A 21,870-nucleotide genomic window follows, 5' to 3' on the forward strand; every position below is an offset into this window, starting at 1 on the left:
GAAGTGATTTCAGATCCATGGAAGGAGCCCATAGCAATATATCACTGTTTGATCCTTCTTCCAGTAGCTAAATTATAGCACAGATTATAAAGGATGCCTTTCCAAATGGCAAATTAGAAATATTTGTTTTAGTACTAAATTATGAGTTACCAGCTTGTTCAGACACCTTTTGGTAATCAGTTTTAGTTTCTAAAGGGATGAGTTTGTTTGTTTTTAAGGTTTGCTCAAAAGAGTACTGATGTTTTATTTCAAAAAGGAACTGGCCCCATTTAGCACATCACCATTTGCATAAGATGCTTCCGTCTTTAGAGCCTGTTTACAGAGAACTACACAGTGGGTTAGTTATCTAAGGCATCAGTTCCCAAACTTTATTGATTCATGTACCACCTTTGTAAAAAGTTATTGTGAAGTGCATTGATGAAACGTCAAGCGCATGTACCACCAGTGGTATCCTGACCACATTTTGGGAACCCCTCTTCTTAGGAATGGGTGTACACATCAAACTCTTAATTTGTGAGCCAAAATACATTTGAATGGTGGTCTGTAGAAGGGAAAGGTTAATTTACAGTCATGCAAATGACACTAGGAATGCAGAAAGCATCTATAACCAGAAAGCCTTTATAATTTACATCTCTACAGATGGCCACTCTTAGGTCTTATGATCATAGGATCTGTCTAGTTTGCATGTGAACCTTAGAATCCTCCAAAATCTCTCCCCGTGCTTTACAAGGTATTGGCCGGGGAGAGAGTTTGATGTACAATTTCAGAACAAAAGGAGTACTTGTGGCACCTGTGCCTAACAAATTTGTTCATCTGTAAGGTGCCACAAATTCTTTTTTTTTTGTGAATACAGACTAACACAGCTGCTACTCTGAAACCTGAAATGTCAGGTTTCAAAGTCTGAAGACTAGAGAAGTCAGCCATGCAATTTCATGGCATTCGCTCCTTAAAGTTTACCACAAGGGGGCAGTGTATCATCAGTATAATGCCAAATGATGCATGACAGTGTGAAAGAGAAGGTGGGTGATGAAATATCTTTTATTGGACTGACTGCTGTTGGTGAAAGAAACAAACTTTAGAGCTCCACAGAGATGACCAAACCTGATGAGCAGCTCTGTGGAGCTCAAGCACTTGTCTCTTTCACCAACAGCAGTCAGTCCAATAAAGGATTATCTCATCCACCTTGTCTCACACATCCTGGGACCAATACAGCTACAACACTGCAAACAACAATGCGAAAAGCTCACTAACTCAGATTTAATCATACACAAGTAACCCAGTAACTGGTTAAATGCCACAGCTATAAAGGCATGGGTGCTGCAGGAGGTGAGCTGTCTCCCTATTTCCCCATTGCCTGTATAGAGCACTTCCCTACCCTTGCACAGCCCAAGACAAGCTCCCTGTACCTGTGAGTCTGGAACTAACAGCCCTCAAGTATACGGTGGGCAAGCAGTTTCTCAGTGACTAACACATTCCAGCAAAGTTCAGGATCAGCCCTGCCTACTCTGAGTTGGCATACAGACTCAAAACAGACTCAGAGAGCAAGTTTCCTGACAAATGGAAAAATCTGGCAGAAAGCCAGTGCCAGTTAATGATTTCCAGGCTGGGTTTCACCAGGCCAGCTGCATGTGCAAACTTAACCTAGGAGGTGCCGAAACCCCTCTGCAGCTGGAGGTTCCCTATCCTCCCCTACCATACCCCATTTTAGCAATTCAACTGGCCAGGGAAAGGAAACAGAAACCCCTAGATGTTATTCTGCTTTAGTCCCACAGTCATTTGAGAAAAGTATTTTTCCACCATCTGGTTTTTCTTAAGTGAGAACTAAAGATAATTCTGTGTGTTGCTATAGCCCCCTCCATCCATAGATCTCCTCAGTGTTACAAGCACTGAAACAGGTATCCCCTTTTTATACACTGGCCAACAACAGTCACACAGCCAGTTTGCGGCAGAGTTGGGAACAGGCTCTCAGTCCCTTGTTCTAGCCACTAGACAAACCAGCACCTTAGGTTCCTGTGATCTGTAACCACACCTTGTTAACCTGGGTGCAACTCACAATGAGGCAGGCAGTTTAAAGGAAGCTGCAAAATCCAGCCCATCTGAAGCCAAACAGCTTTTCAGACTCACAGTTTTGTATTTATGTCTTAAAGCTCAGAGAGAAAGAGACACACGCATGGTCCACTCTACAAGCAACAGCACAGATTACACTTACATGCAAGGGATGAAACTGTCCAGCTCCAATCTGGCACAGAGAAAAGGAGTGAGAAAAGAGTGGAGAGTACAGAGGCAGGGTCTAGTCCTTTCCTGGCTAGGTCACCTGGTCAGGAGAGAAAAGCAAGGAGAGGAGAGAGATATAGACCTCCAGGTGTGGGGACAGCTACACGGACAGATACTGTACTGGGAAACTAGCAGCAGCCATGGAAGACAGTAACAAATGATAATAGACCACACACACACACACACACCTTGCAACATGCTCCTTCCCCACCCCTCAGAAGGCCCTCCCCCCAACAGACATTGCCAGAGGACTGCTTCAACTATTCCTTTAGGCTAAACAAGTTCCCTACAAACAGACCAGCCCAATAGTCTATAGGCAGTGAAAATGCAATCATGAGTGGGATTCAGGCTTAGTTCCCAAACAGCTAGGGGGGCACAAACATCTGTTACTGTCTAGCTACCCCTTCTGGTGGAGGATCAAACAGCACTGCCTGGCTCTGAAGGAAGCTGCTTCCAGCCATGACACAAATGGGTAAAAATGGGGAGCAGGATCCAAGATAATTGAAGTACTCCAGCCTTCAGCCACTGGCCTGAAAACCACTGATTCAATAGGGAGGAACTTGACAGCAAGCTACTCAGGGCCTGTTACTAGTCAAATGCATGTGAATTTGTCTCTTCCACCCACCCCGGTGCCTGGAAATCATCAACTACAGGCAGCAGGGGAAAAGAAACTGTGCTAGAAGCCCATGGATTGTGTCTGGAACAAGCATCCCTCTTCACAGAGCACTTACCTAAAAGCCACAGCTTGAAATTTTCCTTCTGTTCCTTGGATGTCCATCAGAGCCAGAAGGAGATAGTTCAGGCTGCCTCCCTGTCATGTCTTTCAAGGCATATGGAAGGACTTTGCATCACTGTTACAAGGATCATGTCTTGGTGATACAGAGTCGCTCCTCCATAAGCAGACCTGGCAAAATACCGGGAACTCCAGTATAACCCCAAAAAGCAGCACTAGCATCAGAGTCCAGGCCAGTAACAGCTCATCTAGGCTTTGATGTGCTGGGGACAGGACAGCAGCTCCAAAAGGCAAGCTCCAAGGCCTTTTATTTTTATTCTAGGAGTTGGCTGGGGTGGCAGACAGGCCAAGAAATGCTTATCTTTGAGTGAAGTGGTGCGACAGGCATGAGCGCCAAGTGGGAGAGCACAGTATGCTCTTAGGACGAACACTAACTGAACTACACTTATACGTACCGCCTCTCTGAGGCAGCTGGGCCTGCAGCAGAGAGCAGCATCTTCCCCTCTAACACGAAGCGCTGCCGTCCACACCCTTATCCATCAGGCATTCATTCTAACCAGAACATTCTGCAGGCTGAAACTGGACACTATAAACAGAGTCCCACTGGCCCACTGTCAGCAGGTCCCACTACATTTCCAGTAGCCTCCCTTGCCATCCTCACCTGGATTACATTGTTGCACTGTTGGGATATGCACCGACAGTCCTAATCCTGGGTTATTACTGTAGTGAGCTCCAGATATTGAGCTCACATCACCCTAGATGTCGGTAAGGTTGGATTTTGTAACATGGACAATTTCCCCAAGATATTTAGATGCTCCTAATGGCAGCTCCAGATTAAACCAGGGAGCACAACCTTCCCCGCCTCGTACTGCATAGAGAGTGATTGGTCTTCAAGCTGCCACAAGAGGGAAGGCAAAAGCCTTGATCAAGTTACCAGAACAAGCAGAGCAACACACAAACTGAACTGCAAGATGTCATTAAAGCATTTGAACAGGCCAGACAGCATTATTCACTTGCATGGCCAGACCATCAAAAAGCGTGTGCCTCCTAATGTAAACACTTGGGCCACGTGGGTGCTAGAGCCTGCCAAGCCTAACTGACCAGGACAGCCCTAGATGAAGTTAGTCACTCACGGAAGCAGCAAACCTGCTACCCTCACCTTGGAGCCAGCACTGGCCTCGCTGAACAATGCAGACGTCTCCCTCTGATTTTCAAACAGATGCCCTGATCACCTCAGCGCTTATGAGAGAGAAAGAGGAGCCAGCCCAGCCACAGGAGCCCTTACCTTTCCTCGCAACAAGGCCTTGTAGGCAATGCGAATGATGAGACAGGACCAGATGATGTGCAGAACCTGCAGGGTTACCAACAGTCCATTGAACAGCCACCATGAAGGATAAGGGCCAATCAGCTCCCAGCTCTCAAACAAGGTAGTATTCAAGATCCTAAAAGAAAATCAAGGAGCTTGTTGGATTGGCTGCTTTGCTGCTTGACTAGAATTCCCAGTTTCCAACTCTGAACTGAGCTGACTGGGCAGACACACAATAGGTTTCTGTCCCATTTAAGCTTCTATTGCTTTGCTCTTTTCATAGTGTGATGCCCCTGATCTACTGTCCCTTGCACAGTAGAGAAAGGCCTGAAGCTGGACTTGAGTTAAAGTCCCTTGAACTAAGCAGCAATAGGAGAAGATGTGGAGACTCAGAATTTAGGTTAAATATAAAAATCCACTCTCCACCCTCTTCTCCAGGGTACGATCAGCATTCACAATGGCGTCAGAGGGAGAGATGGCAATTGCTTGGATCACCAATGCTGTTTTGGATGTATACATGGCATTGAGTGGAGAGATGAGCCTTATTCACATGCACAGATGATCTTGACCACATGTAAAGGTCAGGAATGCCACCTGGGGGCTTTGAAGAATTTTTGACAGTGAAGCTGCTGTTCCCTTACTCCTAGCCATTTCCTCTGTCCCTTCTCCCAAGTCAAAGGAATTGAAAACCAACTAGTGGGTCAAAACCAGGTGCCTCCTTGAAGATGGTTATGGAATTGTTCTCTTCACTGGGATTTATTGGCAGTACTTAAGGAATTTAATAAAGCAGTCTGATTGTTTATAAAGTAGTCACTAGGGTAGATTGCGGAGAGATTTTTTAAAAGATCAATGCTTTCAGCATTTATTGAAAAAATGAGAAATTAACTTTCAGGAAGGGAATCCAGAGCCTTAGTTGCAGTTAAAAATAATGGTTACCTAGGCAGCAGCTTGTGGTGGAATCAGCATGCAGTTTCATGTCATTATACCACTGATCAGGGAAGGGAACCTGTACTAAGTGGAATAGCATAGAAGCTTCAGATGCAACTGGAGACTCACAAGTTCTCCCTCTGAAGCTGAGGAATTACATTACAGCCAGTGGAAACCACATTCAAGATTTATAAGACACATTGAGTGACAGGGTGGTCTGCATCATGGCAGACAATGGAGTGAAGAGCAGAGAGAGGATTGCCTCACTTGTCAGTGGAAAGCAGTAACACCCGCCTGTCCGAAGAGAGCATCATTTGTGGCAGGCAGAGGGGACCGACATTTTCCCTATCTAGACCCTTTTATATTTGTTTGGAGCTATACAAAAATTAAAAGGGATGCTTTTCCAAGGGCCCTTGGTGCCTCTGCCACGGGGACAAAACTAAAACTAAATAGGAGCTTATCCTACCCCAGAAATACATCCCAAAGAGATGGAAAGTAGGCCCTTGCTGTTTACAAAATAAGGATGTAGGACCATGACAAACCCAGGTGTAGCAGACCTTAGAAGACACCTTCTCTAGGAAAACAAGACGTGGATAAATACAATGATCAGCAACAAGATCCCACCAAGCCTGACTTTGTCCACGTGGAGGGGAGGGGAATCTCATTACGGAATGATTAATTACAAACAGCTACGATTTCTAAATTCAAAAATACCCCAATACCTATTTCAGGCTCTATGCAGCTAGAACAGGAGTCAGGGCAGACAATCTTCTGAGACCAGCAGGAGAGGAGCTAGGTACTTCGGATGACCATAAAGAAGAGCGTTACAAACAGAACCTTGCCTCAGGGAGGATATGCCTCACTAGCATCTCAATTTTTACAAGATCTTATCAAAAGACATTAAACCACCTTTGGTTCTGTGGGTTCGTCTACACCGGGACACTCAGGAAAGTCTGGACAAATTTATTAATGATATGAAGTTAATGCACACTAAATTGCTGGGTAAATGCTCTCAGTCGGAAGTAAAGTGGCCTTTACTGAAGCTTAACCCTCCAAATCCACAAAAGGTTTAGGGGTGCTTTAACGTCAAACCTTTATTTTATTCATCTTAGTTCCCTGTGTAGACAAGCCTGATCTGTATAATGTCTGGGAGTTACTGGCTGGGAGAGTAGGCTGCAGTTGGGGGTGGCATTCAGCTGCACTTTTTGACTCTGTGCTCACACTAGGGGTGCTCCTACTCTAAGTACATGACAAAACATGAAGAAACCACTCTGACAAAACCTCAAAGCTCTGCTCCTAAGCAACGTTTAGGAGGGCTGCAGCTTCATGCTGAGGGGCTGCCTGTAATGAGCGAGAGGATCCCTAATACAAAGACTGCCTTTAGAGGAGGGAAGGAACAAATACTTGACTCTATTCAGAAAGATCCAGGTACTTACCAGAAAGGGTAAATACCCAGTCGAGTGACTATGAACACAACACCAAAGAGTATGAAGGTGGCATCACACAGGCGCTGGTACTTAGCATAATTGGCCAGCTTTGCAGCCTGAGAAAAACACAAAAGTGTTAAAACAGCATTCACCAGACACAATCATTTGATCATATGGAAAACAGTGCTGGAGCACTCAAGCCATTAAGTCACCAAGAAGTTTGGAACATTTAAGGACTATCATCAACTTGGGAGATGTCCTGGGGGAAAGCCAACAGAGTGGAATCAGCAGTGTGTGTTTTTGGGACATCCAGTCTGGATTGTGTGTGGAGGGTAAGGGGTGAAACAGGAGAGGCTAGGTTTTATCCTCTTGCCTCAAGAGTGTGCTCCTTTGTCATTAGGGATGCAAAGCTCAGACAGGAAGCAGCAGGCAAACTTACCTCTAAGAGGAAGTCTGAGGCATCATGTAGACATAGCACCAGAGTTCCCACCCGCAACATGTTATTCATATAGGAGAATGTAATGAGTCCAATTGTAGCCAAGTGATGGACAAACATGATCAGGAAATCCTGAAAGGGGAAGATGAAATGTGAGGGATCTTTGGCAGCCAAATGATCACAGACACTTATAACAGGGGCACCACGACTGACAAAAAAAGGGCCATATGGTTATTTTAGGTCAGACACTCAAGCTCCTTGTTTGCAAAAAGCAGAGCAGATTTCAGCCACAATCATCTTTACTTGGGAGGTGCAGACCACAGACACTACAGGTCCCAGCATGCCGCATCGGGATTAACAGTTTTGCTTCAATCAAGATGGAATATTGCATGCTGGGGCCTATGGTAGTCTCCTTGGGCTGCAGCTCCGTAGCAAAGATAAGTACATCTGCAGGCCTCACTGTAAAACTCCAGAAGCCAACATATGGCCTGCACTTTGACTCTCCCTGCTTTGGGATGACTGCATTGCTAGCATATGTCTACACGGCAAGCAGCAGTGAGTATCAGAGCCTGGGTCTACAGACTTGAGCTGTGGCACTATAAATAGCTCTGCAGACATTCAGGCTTGAGCACTGAAATCCAAGGAGGCGGGTGGGCTTCAGAGGCTGAGCTTCAGCCCAAGACAAAATACCTACATGGCTGTTTTTACTGCCATAGTCTGTAGACTTGATGCTACAGGTTTCTGATTGCCATGTAGATGTATCCCTAAGGTCTACTCTAGAGATCACTGACCTGAGTAATAAGAAATAGACCTGCTATTACTGCTATCAAGTGGGAAAAGCCCACCAGAAGTAAGGCAAGCAGAGGCCATGCGTGGTCCATGCATCAGGGCCTGCCTGGCAATACAGTAACAGCAAATCAGTCCATTAAAATTCTACAACACATACAATTTTCTGACATAGCCCCCCAATATCTATGTCCTGCATTTGCATCTTTGTTAAGGCATTTCAAGCGGGGAATCAATCAACTTCTGTAGTGCTGAATTCTTTATTAAAATGAATAGAAAACAATGCCCCAAATGCTTCTCTCTCTCCATTTCTGCAGCTGCAAGATCTACCATAGCTTGCTTGACTTTTTGTATTTCAGGACAGAACAAATCCAGAAGTTACAGAATATTTTGGGGGGACGGGGGACAAAGTCAATACAAGAATTGGGACAATTTTCTACTTTACACTTTATAGAGCAAGAGTATAAAACCGCTGGTTTCCTCTGAACTGTCGGTTTGTTTTCCAAGGACAAACATTAAGCCAATGGCTAAAACTCGGCAGAGTGGAATTAGATTTTAGTGATCATGACCAGCCATCATTCTGCTATTCACATGGATGAAAAGTCACTTTCCAAATTCATTTTTTTAAATCATTTCTACCATCTTTGCCCCATGGTCATCCTGTTCAGCGAGGCATTCAGTTGTAAAGAGAAGACTGGAAATCTTGTCCTTGATTTCTAAGGTAGAAATAATTCCCACATCTTTTGGAGGTGGTGGAATCTCCTTCCTTAGAAGTTTTTAAGGTCAGGCTTGACAAAGCCCTGGCTGGGATGATTTAATTGGGGATCGGTCCTGCTTTGAGCAGGGGGTGGGACTAGATGACCTCCTGAGGTCCCTTCCAGCCCTGATAGTCCATGGTTCTATGATTGCTGCTCAACTGCAAGTGAATGTCACAGCTCCTGAAAATGCCAGTTAGCACCAACTTTTATCCAACTGACCTGCTTTGGCACTAAGGTACCCATGAGTACTCGCTCTGAATTTACAATATGGAGATTTGACTTATATATATATATATATATATATATACACACACACACACACCTCATTTGGGATTGTCACCATTTTATGGATACTAATGACCAGTCAATGTAAATATAGTAGCCCATGAGACCTTTTATTATCCAAAGCTCTCAAAGCATTTTAAATACATTAATGAGCATAGCTTCACACCACCCACAGCAGTATTATCCATATCACGTTAAAGATGAGGAAAATGAAGTTCAGAGGTAAAACACCTCGCCCAATGAGACACAAATTAGTCAGTGGCAAAGCTAGGAATAGATCCATCTGTCCTGGGTTTTAACCTCCACACAATAATTTCTCTCACTTAGCCATGAAACCTGGGATTTCCCAAATCAACCTTAACAAGGCTCTTTTGTATAAGCCCTTTAATGGATCAAGACCAGGTTTAGTTAAACATGATTGCTACTAAATCAAACTTCACTGTTTAAACAAGTTACGCAAAAAGGCTTGGTTTCTTCAAGTAAATAACTTCTCATTTGTTTCTCTAATCAACAATCCTTGTACTTGTGGAACCTTCTGTGGCTCCATTTTAAACATTTATAGTACCACTGTTTACATTCTATAATTTTAAGGATTTGAAAAACAGTGTCAGGAGAGTTTAAAGTTGAGATATGATTTTTTTCAGACTCTTGTCTCCCTGCCTGAATTTCATATTGCCCCAAGACCAAACACAGTGAAAGTGGGTAGGGATGAGGAATTCAAGTATTTCTTGGGGCTCTCCCTGAGTTCTTCAGTTGAATTAAAGTAACACCCAGGGACATGCTGAAGACTAGAAGACACTCACTACAATGACCTGTGTGCCACCACAATACGTTGGGAATGTACTCCAGGAGCTCAAGATTATTCTTGCACTGTCCCTCATTTCAACATTACCTGGCTGTCAGCTTCTCTTCCTCTGGGACACAGGCCATTTGTCCCACTGCTGTCCCATCTGCGCCAGCACTGGCAGATAAGCATGGTACATAGGGACACTGGTCCCATGCTGTACTCATCTCTTCCCTACTTCAGTACAGATCATTTTCACTCCCGCACCGCTGAACAGCATTGGAGCTGTTCGTTCACATCCTTCATTCTTCCCCCTTTCCCTAGCCACCAGACTTAATGTTAAGACTGAACTTCGCACTGTTGCCTGCAGCTGCGTACCTCTAAACTCCAGGTTCATTTGTTATTTGGTTCTCCCCTTAGCATTTGCTTACCCTACAATGTGGGAGTCACCTACCAATTTAATCACAGTTGAATCTGCACTAAGCATGGACCAGTCCCAGCCCAGCCCTTTGAAAGGGACGGTCTTCCCTTTTCTGGTGATGAGGAGACAGTCACTTGGTGACAAGATGCCAGCATGGGGCAAGTGCACATTCTGAATACTGAATGGCCTGGGACAGACCATGGCTTCTCTTATTACATGCCAAAGAAATGATTATGCAGAGATCAGATGCCTCAGCAAGCTCCTCACTTGTCCAGGACATGAAGCAAGTTCTGAACATTACCAGCAAGGACAGCACTACTTGAAATCCTGAGCTATGCAATTCAGATACTAAGCATCAGAATCAAGAAGGGAAGAGTCTGCATGCTAACCTAGAGCCAGACTTCTTCATGGGGGTTCAGGGAAGAGCAGCCAAGCAACTTCCCAATCTGTTCAACAAAACCTAGCTGCACAGAGGGAAAGACAGCCACTTGAGGGGCAGTTAACAGCAAGTATCTCTGACCAAAAGAATTGACAGTTCAGAGGCCCGTAGAAACAAAAGGTAAGTAGATCCAGTTACCCAGGCTTTAAATATCTGACTGCCGGAGAAGACCTACTTAGATTGTTGATTTAGCTTCTCTGGGAATAGTAACCCAAGTAGTAAGAAAAAGGTTTTTACTGACTCATTGAACCTGACCTAAGGAGGGTCGAAGTGTTCTGTCTTGTCTGACACTGTTTTCTATGGGCTGAGTTTTACTGGAATAGTTTGCAATTTCACAGTCTACCATTGGAGCAAGGGTCCACTAGCTGGGCTTTTTTCAAACAGACAGTGGGTGAGGTGCCCAACATAGGTGCCAGCAATCAGGCTAAAATGAGACTGCAGCATCTGGCCTTTCCTCCTTCACAATAACGGGTAGAGCATCATGGCCCTTGGAAGAAGCCAACACGAAGGAGGGCTGATATAGTTCTAGAAACTTGGGCACACTTCTTACATAATTTTACTCACACAGGCAGCCGACTCTCAAGAAGCTGTCAAGGTCTGTCTGTGGCTCCTAATGAGCTAAGAGCCCCATCAGAGTTTAATGAAAGGTCTTTTAGCAAGGGCCCTATCCCCAGTGTGAATGAGGTCATGGAGAGTCCAAACCACTGAGATTAATTTTATCAATTGAACTCTGATGGAAAGAAACATTTTACTTTGGGAGGGGCCCTTGTGGCAGGTTTAACAACTTCTTTTTTCCTAGTAGGGATGTAAAATATTAACCGATAAGCATCAGTCTTATTGATAATGTATTCGGTTAACAATTAAACTCAGCTGCCAGCCCCGGGCACCTGTGGTCCTGGCTGCCGGCCCTGCGTGCCCAGGGTCCCAGCTGCCCAGGGCAGCAGCAGAGCCCCACATAAAATGTGGGGGTGCTGGAGCACCCCCCACACCCATCGTTCCCCACCTATGTTGTGAACTCCTTAACGGTTAAATATTTAACTAATAGACTTTTAATAGTTTAAATGGTTACTTTTTGAAAATGCTATTTACATCCCTATCTCCTAGCTGCACCCAGCCTCCACATCTTGGGTGGGGAGTATGCTGGGAGATTCATCTCGTAATCAAACCCCATGGTAACTTCCTCTGACCTTGTTGAGGCTGGTAATATCCACTGCAAAAGGTTTATTAATAAAGTTACCCTACCTGCCAAGCTGTCTCAGGAAACCTTTGTTTTCTAGGTAATGCTGTAGATAGATGGAGAGTGAGTCTCTACCCAGGGCAAAAGGCCAAGATAGAAGCAGAAAAAACCCATACATAAAACTTCTCTCCCCTCCCATAATACCCATCTGCAGCACCCTCTTTCCTCCACAATACCAAGCCTACTCCCCTGGGTTCTGTCTCCCTCCCTATAATACTCCAGCAACAATTGCTTGATTTCCCCCACTGTCAGATGAAGCTTCTGGCCCTCCCAGCAAAGTGTCTGATAGGGACTGTGTTAGCACACACTGAGCAGTCCACTCCCAGTTTAAGTGACTGGGCCCAAAATACTACATAAAGAATAAGAACAGGTAAGTAAAACTGACTAAACAACATGTGAAACTGACCACTCTTATTTTCACTGTGTGAAGTGCAAAGACTAATTAGTGTTAATAGCCAAAAGTAAATTAGATGACAAAACTAAAAAGTAAAGTTATTAGCAACAGGTTTCAGAGTAACAGCCGTGTTAGTCTGTATTCGCAAAAAGAAAAGGAGTACTTGTGGCACCTTAGAGACTAACCAATTTATTTGAGCATAAGCTTTCGTGAGCTACAGCTCACTTCATTGGATGCATACTGTGGAAAATACAGAAGATGTTCTTATACATACAAACCATGAAAAAATGGGTGTTTACCACTACAAAAGGTTTTCTCTCCCCCCACCCCACTCTCCTGCTGATAATAGCTTATCTAAAGTGATCACTCTCCTTACAATGTGTATGATAATCAAGGTGGGCCATTTCCAGCACAAATCCAGGTGTCCCCCCCCCGAACCCACTCTCCTGTTGGTAATAGCTTATCTAGAATAGAGACTGGGAGTGGCTAAGTCATTATGCAAGGTAACCTATTTCCCCTCGTTTTTTCCTACCCCCCCCTCCTCAGACGTTCTTGTTAAACCCTGGATTTGTGCTGGAAATGGCCCATCTTGATTATCATACACATTGTAAGGAGAGTGATCACTTTAGATAAGCTATTACCAGCAAGGGGGTGCGGGGTGGGGAGAGAAAACCTTTTGTAGTGGTAAACACCCATTTTTTCATGGTTTGTATGTATAAGAACATCTTCTGTATTTTCCACAGTATGCATCCAATGAAGTGAGCTGTAGCTCACGAAAGCTTATGCTCAAATAAATTGGTTAGTCTCTAAGGTGCCACAAGTACTCCTTTTCTTATTAGCAACAGGAAATCTTCATTTAAGAAGTTATTAATTTCAACCTGATAGCATCCCCTTAGATACAGTACCACATTTCATACTGACATTCACAAATTATGGTGTTTCGTCCACCTTGGATGGAGTCTGTGAGACAGGATTCTTGTCACATCACATACCATTTATACACAATAAACAGCAATCTATTTACACACAGCCAGATTTCAATAAAAGTAAAAACCCATAAGCAAAATTTTAAAAGATTACAGTGAAAAGTGAAACTCCAGGCTGGCACTCAAACACAGATTTGATAGGATTTAAAATGATAACATCTTACAAGATTCACTTCCTACCTTACACATTTACTCTCTCATGACTATTTTCTTGATAATTGCCCACTAATGTTCTACTTTTTCTCCTCCACCATAATCCCCTGAATTCAATCCCACTTCTTAATAAATCCTGGGTAATATTTTACAATGGCCAATCCCTGTTTATTTCTCCCAAGATTGCATAATGTATCTGTACTGATGGGGCTTTAACTGAGAAGCTCCCAATTTGAAATTTTATTTGACAGTGACAGAATGTCTAAGGAAGTTGCCTCCAGTTTGTGCTATGACCATCTCAGCTTTGTGCTTTTCAATGTCTGTTTGGTTCAACTGTTTGGATTTAATTTCTAATCAGATTCTGCATTTTATGTAGACCAATACTGACTTGCTAGCAGGGCTTCATCTTCTAGGAGTATTTGGTGTGTATCAAGAGACCGCTGAAGATGGTAGTACTCAGGCAGATAATCACAATTAACGTTACGTCTCTATGAATTGTTTTCCTGGTTTTAGTACAGTAATCTTATCTCACAGGTTAAATTTTGGGTAAGTGCCACCCAGACAAAGGTGTGACTAGCTTTGTAACACAGTACTTCCTGAAACTGGCTAGGAAGATGTATATCAACCTGCTTTATGTGGTTGGAGGAATAACTTGGAATCCTACTTCTTCACTGGGGATGGGAAGTTCTCTCATCAGAAGGGAGTAAAGATATATCAAGTAAACAAAGCAGGCCTTGCTTGATCACATAAACAAAGCCAAAAAAATTCACTAAGCTCCTCTATATTTGTTTGTAACTAAACAGAGGACTGTATGTATGTGTGACTAACAGATATAGACATTGGGGCTTAGGAAAGAGAAGTCTATTTGAAATGCATTTGAATGAAAGATCATTGGAAGACACACAATGTTCCATAGGAACAGCAAGGAGACTCTTCCCCATATGAACCGAGACTCAAGAAATTTCCAAAATCACTTGCCAAGCCCAAAAGAAGAGGTGCAGGGTAACATTTTCCGAAGTGCCTAAGTTACTTTCAGTGGAACTTAGGCTCCTACGCACCCAAATAACTTTTGAAAATGAGGCTTAGGCTCCTAAATCACTTAGCACTACATATAAAATTTTCTAGAGCATGTGAGAAGTAGGTTAGCTCAGTCACAGATGGAAGTCATGCTCCCTATAGAATAATACAGAAACTATTAGTCCTCTTTATTTTGCCAAAACTAAAAAGCTTTATTCTAGCCTCGCCACCCATGTCTAGAAAATGTTTAGAGCATTTTATTTCTATATTTTCCTGTAAGTCTCCTAATTAAAATATATTTTTATACAAAGATTGAATCAACTGTTCTATTGGGATATATGGATTGATTCCCCCTCTTCCCTCTGCAGAGTGATAAGGATGGGCTGCCAGGTTGCCAGTCCCCAAAGGCCTGTCTGTGCACCGTCTACAAAAGGAAGCGGAATGTGAAAAGAGATGAGTGACAGAAAAATGCAGTTATAGCTATATTTCAGCAGTTTTTACTAGCCAGAGAGACATAATTACTCCTGTTAGCCCCGTCTGTTCATGCGTTTAGTGAAGTTCTGGCTTCTCTTACCTTTCGTTTAATGTCTGTAAACTGAGAAAACATGAGAGACCAATAGAAGGCCAGCTCCATGATATAATAACAGAAAAGACTGGATGTTAGGGGCTGGGGAAAAAAACAGAACATTTGATTAAAAGGCAAAGTACTCCAAAATTTGCATTAAAAGACTTTCCCCCCTGCCCCTAACAACCAATCTACCTCTCCTGTGGCCCCAGCCTTCTGGAGGAGAGGGGGTAGAGGGGGGTAAGTTAAAAGTCCCAAATTAAACTTGTTTTAAAAAAAAAAACATAAATCAACAGAAGTCTATGGTTTAGATTTATTTTTAAAGGAATAAAATTCCCATTCAGTGTTTGCAACCTAAGAGCTGTGGCCTCCTGTTGGAGTAGAAGAACAAGGAGGGGAACCTGATTGGCTGTCTACAATTATCTGAGCTGAATGAAGGGCAAAAAGAAAACTGCAATTAATGGTACTGGTATAAGTACATTTGTAAAATTGCTCTACTTTTAATAATTAAGTACCAGATAGGGAAATTTGCTTTAAAATATATGAGCTGGTGATCAGTTTGGTTTGATGAACCAGTGACTCTATACCATGAAAAATACCACATCACAACTACCCCTTTGTGGGCAGTCTTAGCTCAAAGGCTAAGAACTGCATGGGCCAGGGGAGAACTCCACTCCCACACACAGAGGTGAAATTTCCTGAGCAGAGCAGTAACTAATGGACTAGAAGTTTACCTTGTTGCAGCCTGTACTGCATCTGCTCTGTGGGCAGTGAGAGGCATTTAGATCTCTCAAATTTCAATCTGACACCATTCACATGGAATAACATTGGAGACATGCAAAGGGTTCAGTTCTCAAAACTGAGGGACTTCAGAAAACAGGAGCATCACATATAAGAATATAAAAATGGCCATACTGGGTCAGACCAAAAGTCCATCTAGCCCAGTATCCTGTCTTCCGACAGTGGCCAGTGCCAGGTGCCCCAGAGGGAATGAACAGAGCAGGTAATCATCAAGTGATCCATCCCCATCGCCCATTCCCAGCTTCTGGCAAACAGAGGCTAGGGACACCATCCCAGCCCATCCTGGCTAATAGCCATTGATGGACCTCTCTTCCATGGAATTAGTAAATATATATCTTACCTGAAAAGGGTAGTTGTACCAGCATTGTCGTGTGTCCCAAAACCAGGGTGACTAGAGTGAAAAGAAGAGATTATCCTACTAGCAATTTTTTCCCCACATGCTCTGGTTTTGGCCAATTAAATAACTCCACCCCTACACCACAATACTATTTCAAAGGTCTTCACCTTGCGTCTTTGGTCTCAGCTACATTTATTCTGGGGTTTCACAGAGATGAAAGCCATTTTTTTGCATGCAAAAACATGCCATTGTTCACATAAAAATTCAAAGTGGAAACGTAGAGCTTTGCAGAACTCTGTGCAAAGACAGCCCAGAGAGATGGATCTATGTGAGAAAACAGAGTATGCTTAAGAGTGGACAGGCCCATCCTATTCTGGCATCAGAGAAGAGAGTCTTCTAGCATTTCTGACAGCCTTTCCTGTTTTGTGAAGACATGACTCTAAATGAACACACACAAGAGTCCTGACTAGGAAGCATAAGGAAGATCTGAGGCCACTGAACTCTTGCTATTTTAGTCCCATATTATGTCACTCGGAGCAAGCAGTGAAAGAAAAAACACACAAAACTGAACTCACCGACCAGATAAATTTGAGTCCATAAGAAAATATACTTAAATAAAACGTAAACCTCCACCTGGGAATGGAAATGAGAAAGGGAAAAAATTAAATGTTTGAAATTAAATCAGCATTGTATGTTTAATGTTTGTGTAGCAAAAGCTGGAATCATTATAAATGGAACCAAATTTGGCAGTTACAGGAGTGGAGTTTTCCGCCACTAATGTGCAATCCTCCATACATGGCAAATTGACTGATATTGCCCTTTGGAACATCATCTGTCCATCAAAATAAAATATTTATATAAGAATCAAACAAACAGCACAGCTCCAAAAAAAAGTCTACAGATTGTCTTGGAAATACATACCAAGGTTAATGCCAAGTTATACATCTCAGTATGAACATATGCTAAGGCAACAACTCTGAAGAAACCATTGTGATCTACTGCGACATATATGACAATACCTTATGGAATCTGGACAAACCTTATGGAATTAGAGATTAACATGATTGAATTAATTTCAATACTTTGGGGTTCACTGTATTTAAAATGAAATTATGTATGTGTTATTGTGGAATTGTATGCAACTTCTCTAGGGGACTGACTAATACAATCTCTGGGAAGGGTTAGGAACTTCACACACATTGTCCCAGGAAGTGTCTGAAGTGGAATTCCTAGGAGGTACTGGGGAGAAGGGGATTGCACACTCTGATGTACAGACTCAGCCTTGGAAGCTTTGCCCCAAGGGAAGGGACTTCGTGTCTGATGATCCCTTGTTACAGGAGGACAACTCAAAGACCCAGTTTGGATTCTCCAGGGACTAACAGACAAAACACAGATTTTTCAATAAAGAGCCTGAATGGAACCTGACTCAGGGCCTTCCTTGTGATCCAAAAACTGGACATGACCTGTGGAACCTAGGGAAGAATTGGAAGGACTTGGCCTACTGAGGCCCCATAAGACTGAGTGCTAGTTCTGAGCTAAAGCTGTTATGAACTTATGACCACAAAAGAGAGAGCCCTTTGGGGTCTGAAGGGCTCACCTGCCAGATGCCATGTTAGAGCCAGTTGGGGTGATCTCTGGTAAGCTTATTAGCATGTCTGTAGGTACTTCTATTGGCTTTAATGTTTTCACTGTAGTGCTTTTACCCTAAGAATTAAATAGACTTGCATAGGAAGTCCTGTGTGGTAACTTAGAACTGTCTGCAATTACACTGTGTACCAACTCTAAAGGGAGAAGCTAAACAGGCCTGCTTAGGCTGGAAAAAAAACACAGTGAAGGCAGGGAACTGTTCAGCCTGGAAATACTCTGGTCAAGGTGGTGACAGATGAGGATCTCCACCCAAGAAAGGCAATGGCTAGGCGGCCAGAAGCCTGACAGTGGGTGCCGCTGCTGGACAACTAAGGGAAAATATAGGTGCAGCTGCCCTGAATTGTGACCGTAGGCGCACAGCAGATGCCCCAGTACACATAACATGTTTCAAACTACACTTGCAAGCCAATTAAGAGAGATACAGGGGAAGTCCTCCTCCCATTCCTATTTGTCCGTCTTATCTGGTGCCTCTAAGTATACAAAGCTTTACTTGCATGGGGAGGAGGGGGGAACGTTGGGTAAGAATTACATGAAAATATTAAGGAAGTGATTGGGAAAGAGAAACCACCACAGGAGGAGCAGGGAAAGGTGTTCAGAAACTACAGCAATGTGGGGGGGTCATGTAAGTACCTAGACCAGATGTCGGCAACCTTCGGCATGCAGCCCATCAGAGTAATCTGCAGGTGGGCTGCGAGACGTTTTGTTTACGTTGACCGTCTGCAGGCACAGCTCCCCACAGCTCCCAGTGGCCACAGTTTGCCGTTCCTGGCCAATGGGAGCTGAGGGAAGTGGTGCAGGCTGCAGGGACGTGCTGGCCACTGCTTCCCGCAGCTCCCATTGGCTGGGAACAGCGAACCGTGGCCACTGGGAGCTGCGGGAGGCTGTGCCTGAGGACAGTCAACGTAAACAAAATGCCTCGCAGCCCGCCAGCGGATTACTCTGATGGGAGCCATGCCGAAGATTGCCAAATCCCTGACCTAGACAGAAAGACGCAAAAAGCAAGATAATGAACTAAAGTGAGAGTGAGACGGAACAAGAATCCAGAAAGCGTCCATACAACATGTGCCATTGCCTAAGCCATGAAGTCAGTTCAGGAAAGTGTCTTGTCTAGGAAATCAGACTGTCCAGACAGCTCACCATTGTCTTGAGGGGAGTTAGTCAGTTGAATACACAAGGTGAAGTGTTACCATCTGCATGAGAGATATGGTCCACTATGCAAGCCTCTCTTAGAAAGGGATCATTGGCTATTGAGTCCATAAATATTCCTGTAGAGCTGTCCTGGTGTCTCATGGTACACATATAAATTGATATGACAGCATGCTAAAAGCCATTTTAATTTTCTCTCTGTTGGTCTGGGTGGAAACTTGTTAGGTTGGCATTTTTCTCTCTGTGATGGAGTGAACCCCCATCACCTGTGAGAAAGAGTTAAATGCCAGTTAAGCAGTCACTCCACCTGGGCACTAATTAGTTACTTGTCAGCAAGAGAGTGTGGATCAGAAGAAGAATCAGGTGATAAGGCCTGGGTGACTGTTAAGTTATCAACAGGCTGAGAGAGTTCAGTCTAGAGAGAAGCTGCAGGGAGCAGACAGGAAAGGGGGCTCCTGGGAAAGGCTGAAGTGCCAGAGTCTGCTGGAGGCTAACGTACTTGATACCAGAGCCAAGTAAAGGCAGTGGAACCCCAGGAAACAGTTGAGTTCAGGGCCCACAGGATAGGGGGCTTTTTGGACTTTGGACTACAGTTGGACATTTTGTTCGCCTGAAAGGAGCCTGAACAAGCTGCTTCTCAGACGGAGGACTGAGTGGCATCCAAAGACAGACAACCTGCAGAGGACACAAGGGACAAAAAGCCATGCAACGTTGTATCCTGACACGAGATGCGCGCAAATCTTTACACTTCACATAATACCGAAAGACACCAAATTACATTAAAAATTCAAAAATTTCAGTTAAAATACAGTGCAAAAGTGGAGCTTGAATTGAGGCCATATTTTGATCTCTGCACAAACCTACATGCTCTCACAAAACTTAGTGAGGATGGTGGGTTTGTCCTGATTCCTACGATGGCGAAACCAGCGCTGGATCTTTCGAACATCCCAGTCTAGCTGCTTTGACAAACCTTCTAACCTTCTTCCATCTGGACACTGAGAAGAAATGAAACAAAAGTCAGACATTTCTTCTGCCTCCCCAACCTTCCACAGAGACTTCTTTCTCTCCCAGTCTTCTGTCTGAGACATTTCCCCTCTAAACTCTGACCTCTGTCACAAAATTGAGATGTAGAGAAAGAGAATGAAAAATCATGCTAGGAAAGGTGTAATCTGCTAAAAATTCAGTTTTAGAAGGAGAAATCTGTTGAACTCTTACCACTAAAAAAAAAAAAATAAAAATTATATTCACGTTTAGCCTTCACACGCATGTTACCCACCATAACAAGAATTCAGATACATTATTTAAAAGTAAGTGGGTTCAACGCTTCCCCCCCTATTTCTCCTCCAATTCTCCCACAGCAACAAAGAACAGTAACACTGATAGCTGGTATATTGTTTACTGTGTAACTAGCATTACATAGTACAGTACACAGGGAATTTTTAGCAAGCTGCTCTGGTCTGTCGGCAGAAATCTGCATAAAAACTTGCATCCGATGAAGTGAGCTGTAGCTCACGAAAGCTCATGCTCAAATAAATTGGTTAGTCTCTAAGGTGCCACAAGTCCTCCTTTTCTTTTTGCGAATACAGACTAACACGGCTGTTACTCTGAAACCCATAAAAACTTGAGCATTCCACTGATATGGTCAGCACTGAATCCCCCTAGGAGTAGCAGGAGTGGATAGTCATGACATGACAATGTCTCTCGATTTGAAATAAAGGCTCAGATTTGGCCCATCTTAAGTATTTATGAATTCCACAGGCATAATACACAGATGTTGACATTTCTGTAGATTGCTGTTTATAACTTCACAAATATAACATAATTCTCTCACATGAACAGTTTGATACTGAATAGCCCAATCTCTGACTGGGGGCTTCACTAGTATAGATTTTGTTTTTTTAAATAGCGACATGAGTTAGTATAGAAGAGCAGACAAAATGAACTAAACCTTTACAAATGACCACTGCTGAGGTAGGTCAAGTTAATTTTAGTCCTTTTAATAAGCTTTGCCAGGGAACTACTACAACCGAAAGAAGCCAAACAGGTTTCACAACTTAAGTTTATCCACAAAACCGGACTGATACGCAGAGTGCTGAACTAGCAAAGAGGGCCACCACATATTGTTCAACATAATCAGAGTGACAGAAAAATCATTCTTCTAAAGGTGAAGTGCTAGAACTACTGCCATCTTTCTGCAATTCCGTCACACCCATATTTTCCCTTTCACGTAGGCTTTAGGGGCTTAGGCTACCTGGAAAGGATGTTTCTGCATTGGGAGTGCATCTGCACTCATCTAAAAGGAAAAGTCATAAGGCTTGTTTTATAGAACACTACTTTCAGAAGAGGTGATAAATTTTTTCCACATCAAAGTCATCCTCTGTGCCTATTCCTCAGATCTAAGCCAATAGTAAGTAACAGCTGTAGCAGTCCAGGCAAATGAAGTTTTGTTTTAAGTTCTGAACAGTGCAGTTCCCCCCATGGGTGTGTGTTTAATTTTAAACATTACTTTCAAAGACACTGATATATGAGCTTCCTCCCTAACACTGGCAAACCACAAACCTCCTCCTACTTATCTGCAAGTCAGGCTGCATAACAAACCCAGTGTTAAGCTCCAATGAGACTAGTTTTTACTGGGGACACTTTAACATCTACCGTTGCACTCACTAAGAAGATTCTCTCTCAGAATAGCTGGCAATGTTACCATAGCTGAATATAGAAGTCTGTTTTATTTCCTTACACGGAAGTCTGATTTTATCAGTTTAACAGTCAGTATTCAACAAATTATGGACAATCTGCAGGATTCAGTCATTCAAAAGTGAAACAGCATAACAGGCAGATATTCAAATGAAAGAGTGGCTGAGAGGAATCATAGGACTGGAAGTGACCTTGAGAGGTCATCTCGTCCAGTTCCCTGTACTCATGGCAGGACTACGTATTATCTAGACCATTCCTGACAGGTGTTTGCCAAACCTGCTCTTAAAAATCTCCAATGATGGAGATTCCACGACCTC

The 21,870-nt window shown here is 43.4% G+C and overlaps 1 protein-coding gene across 3 annotated transcripts in view; it reads right to left on the reverse strand.

The window, feature by feature from the left end:
* CERS5 (ceramide synthase 5) overlaps positions 1-21,870 on the reverse strand; it is a 43,251-nt gene that overhangs the window by 1,523 nt on the left and 19,858 nt on the right. The window contains exons 3-10 of one of the 3 annotated variants that reach the window (XR_007354087.2): positions 19,724-19,854; positions 16,642-16,699; positions 16,070-16,120; positions 14,938-15,030; positions 7,107-7,235; positions 6,677-6,783; positions 4,293-4,449; positions 2,210-2,314 (exon numbers count right to left, since the gene is read on the reverse strand). Coding sequence is in view for 2 of the 3 variants with exons in the window: in XM_048832297.2 (XP_048688254.2) it covers positions 4,293-4,449; positions 6,677-6,783; positions 7,107-7,235; positions 14,938-15,030; positions 16,070-16,120; positions 16,642-16,699; positions 19,724-19,854 (726 nt within the window). In the remaining variant the exon portion in view is untranslated. The remainder of the gene's footprint in view (positions 1-2,209; positions 2,315-4,292; positions 4,450-6,676; positions 6,784-7,106; positions 7,236-14,937; positions 15,031-16,069; positions 16,121-16,641; positions 16,700-19,723; positions 19,855-21,870) is intronic. The other 2 variants (XM_048832297.2, XM_048832298.2) reach the window with 2 other exon arrangements.

This window comes from Caretta caretta, chromosome 20 (genome assembly GCF_965140235.1).
Source record: "Caretta caretta isolate rCarCar2 chromosome 20, rCarCar1.hap1, whole genome shotgun sequence".
In the NCBI taxonomy this organism is placed as follows: domain Eukaryota; kingdom Metazoa; phylum Chordata; order Testudines; family Cheloniidae; genus Caretta; species Caretta caretta.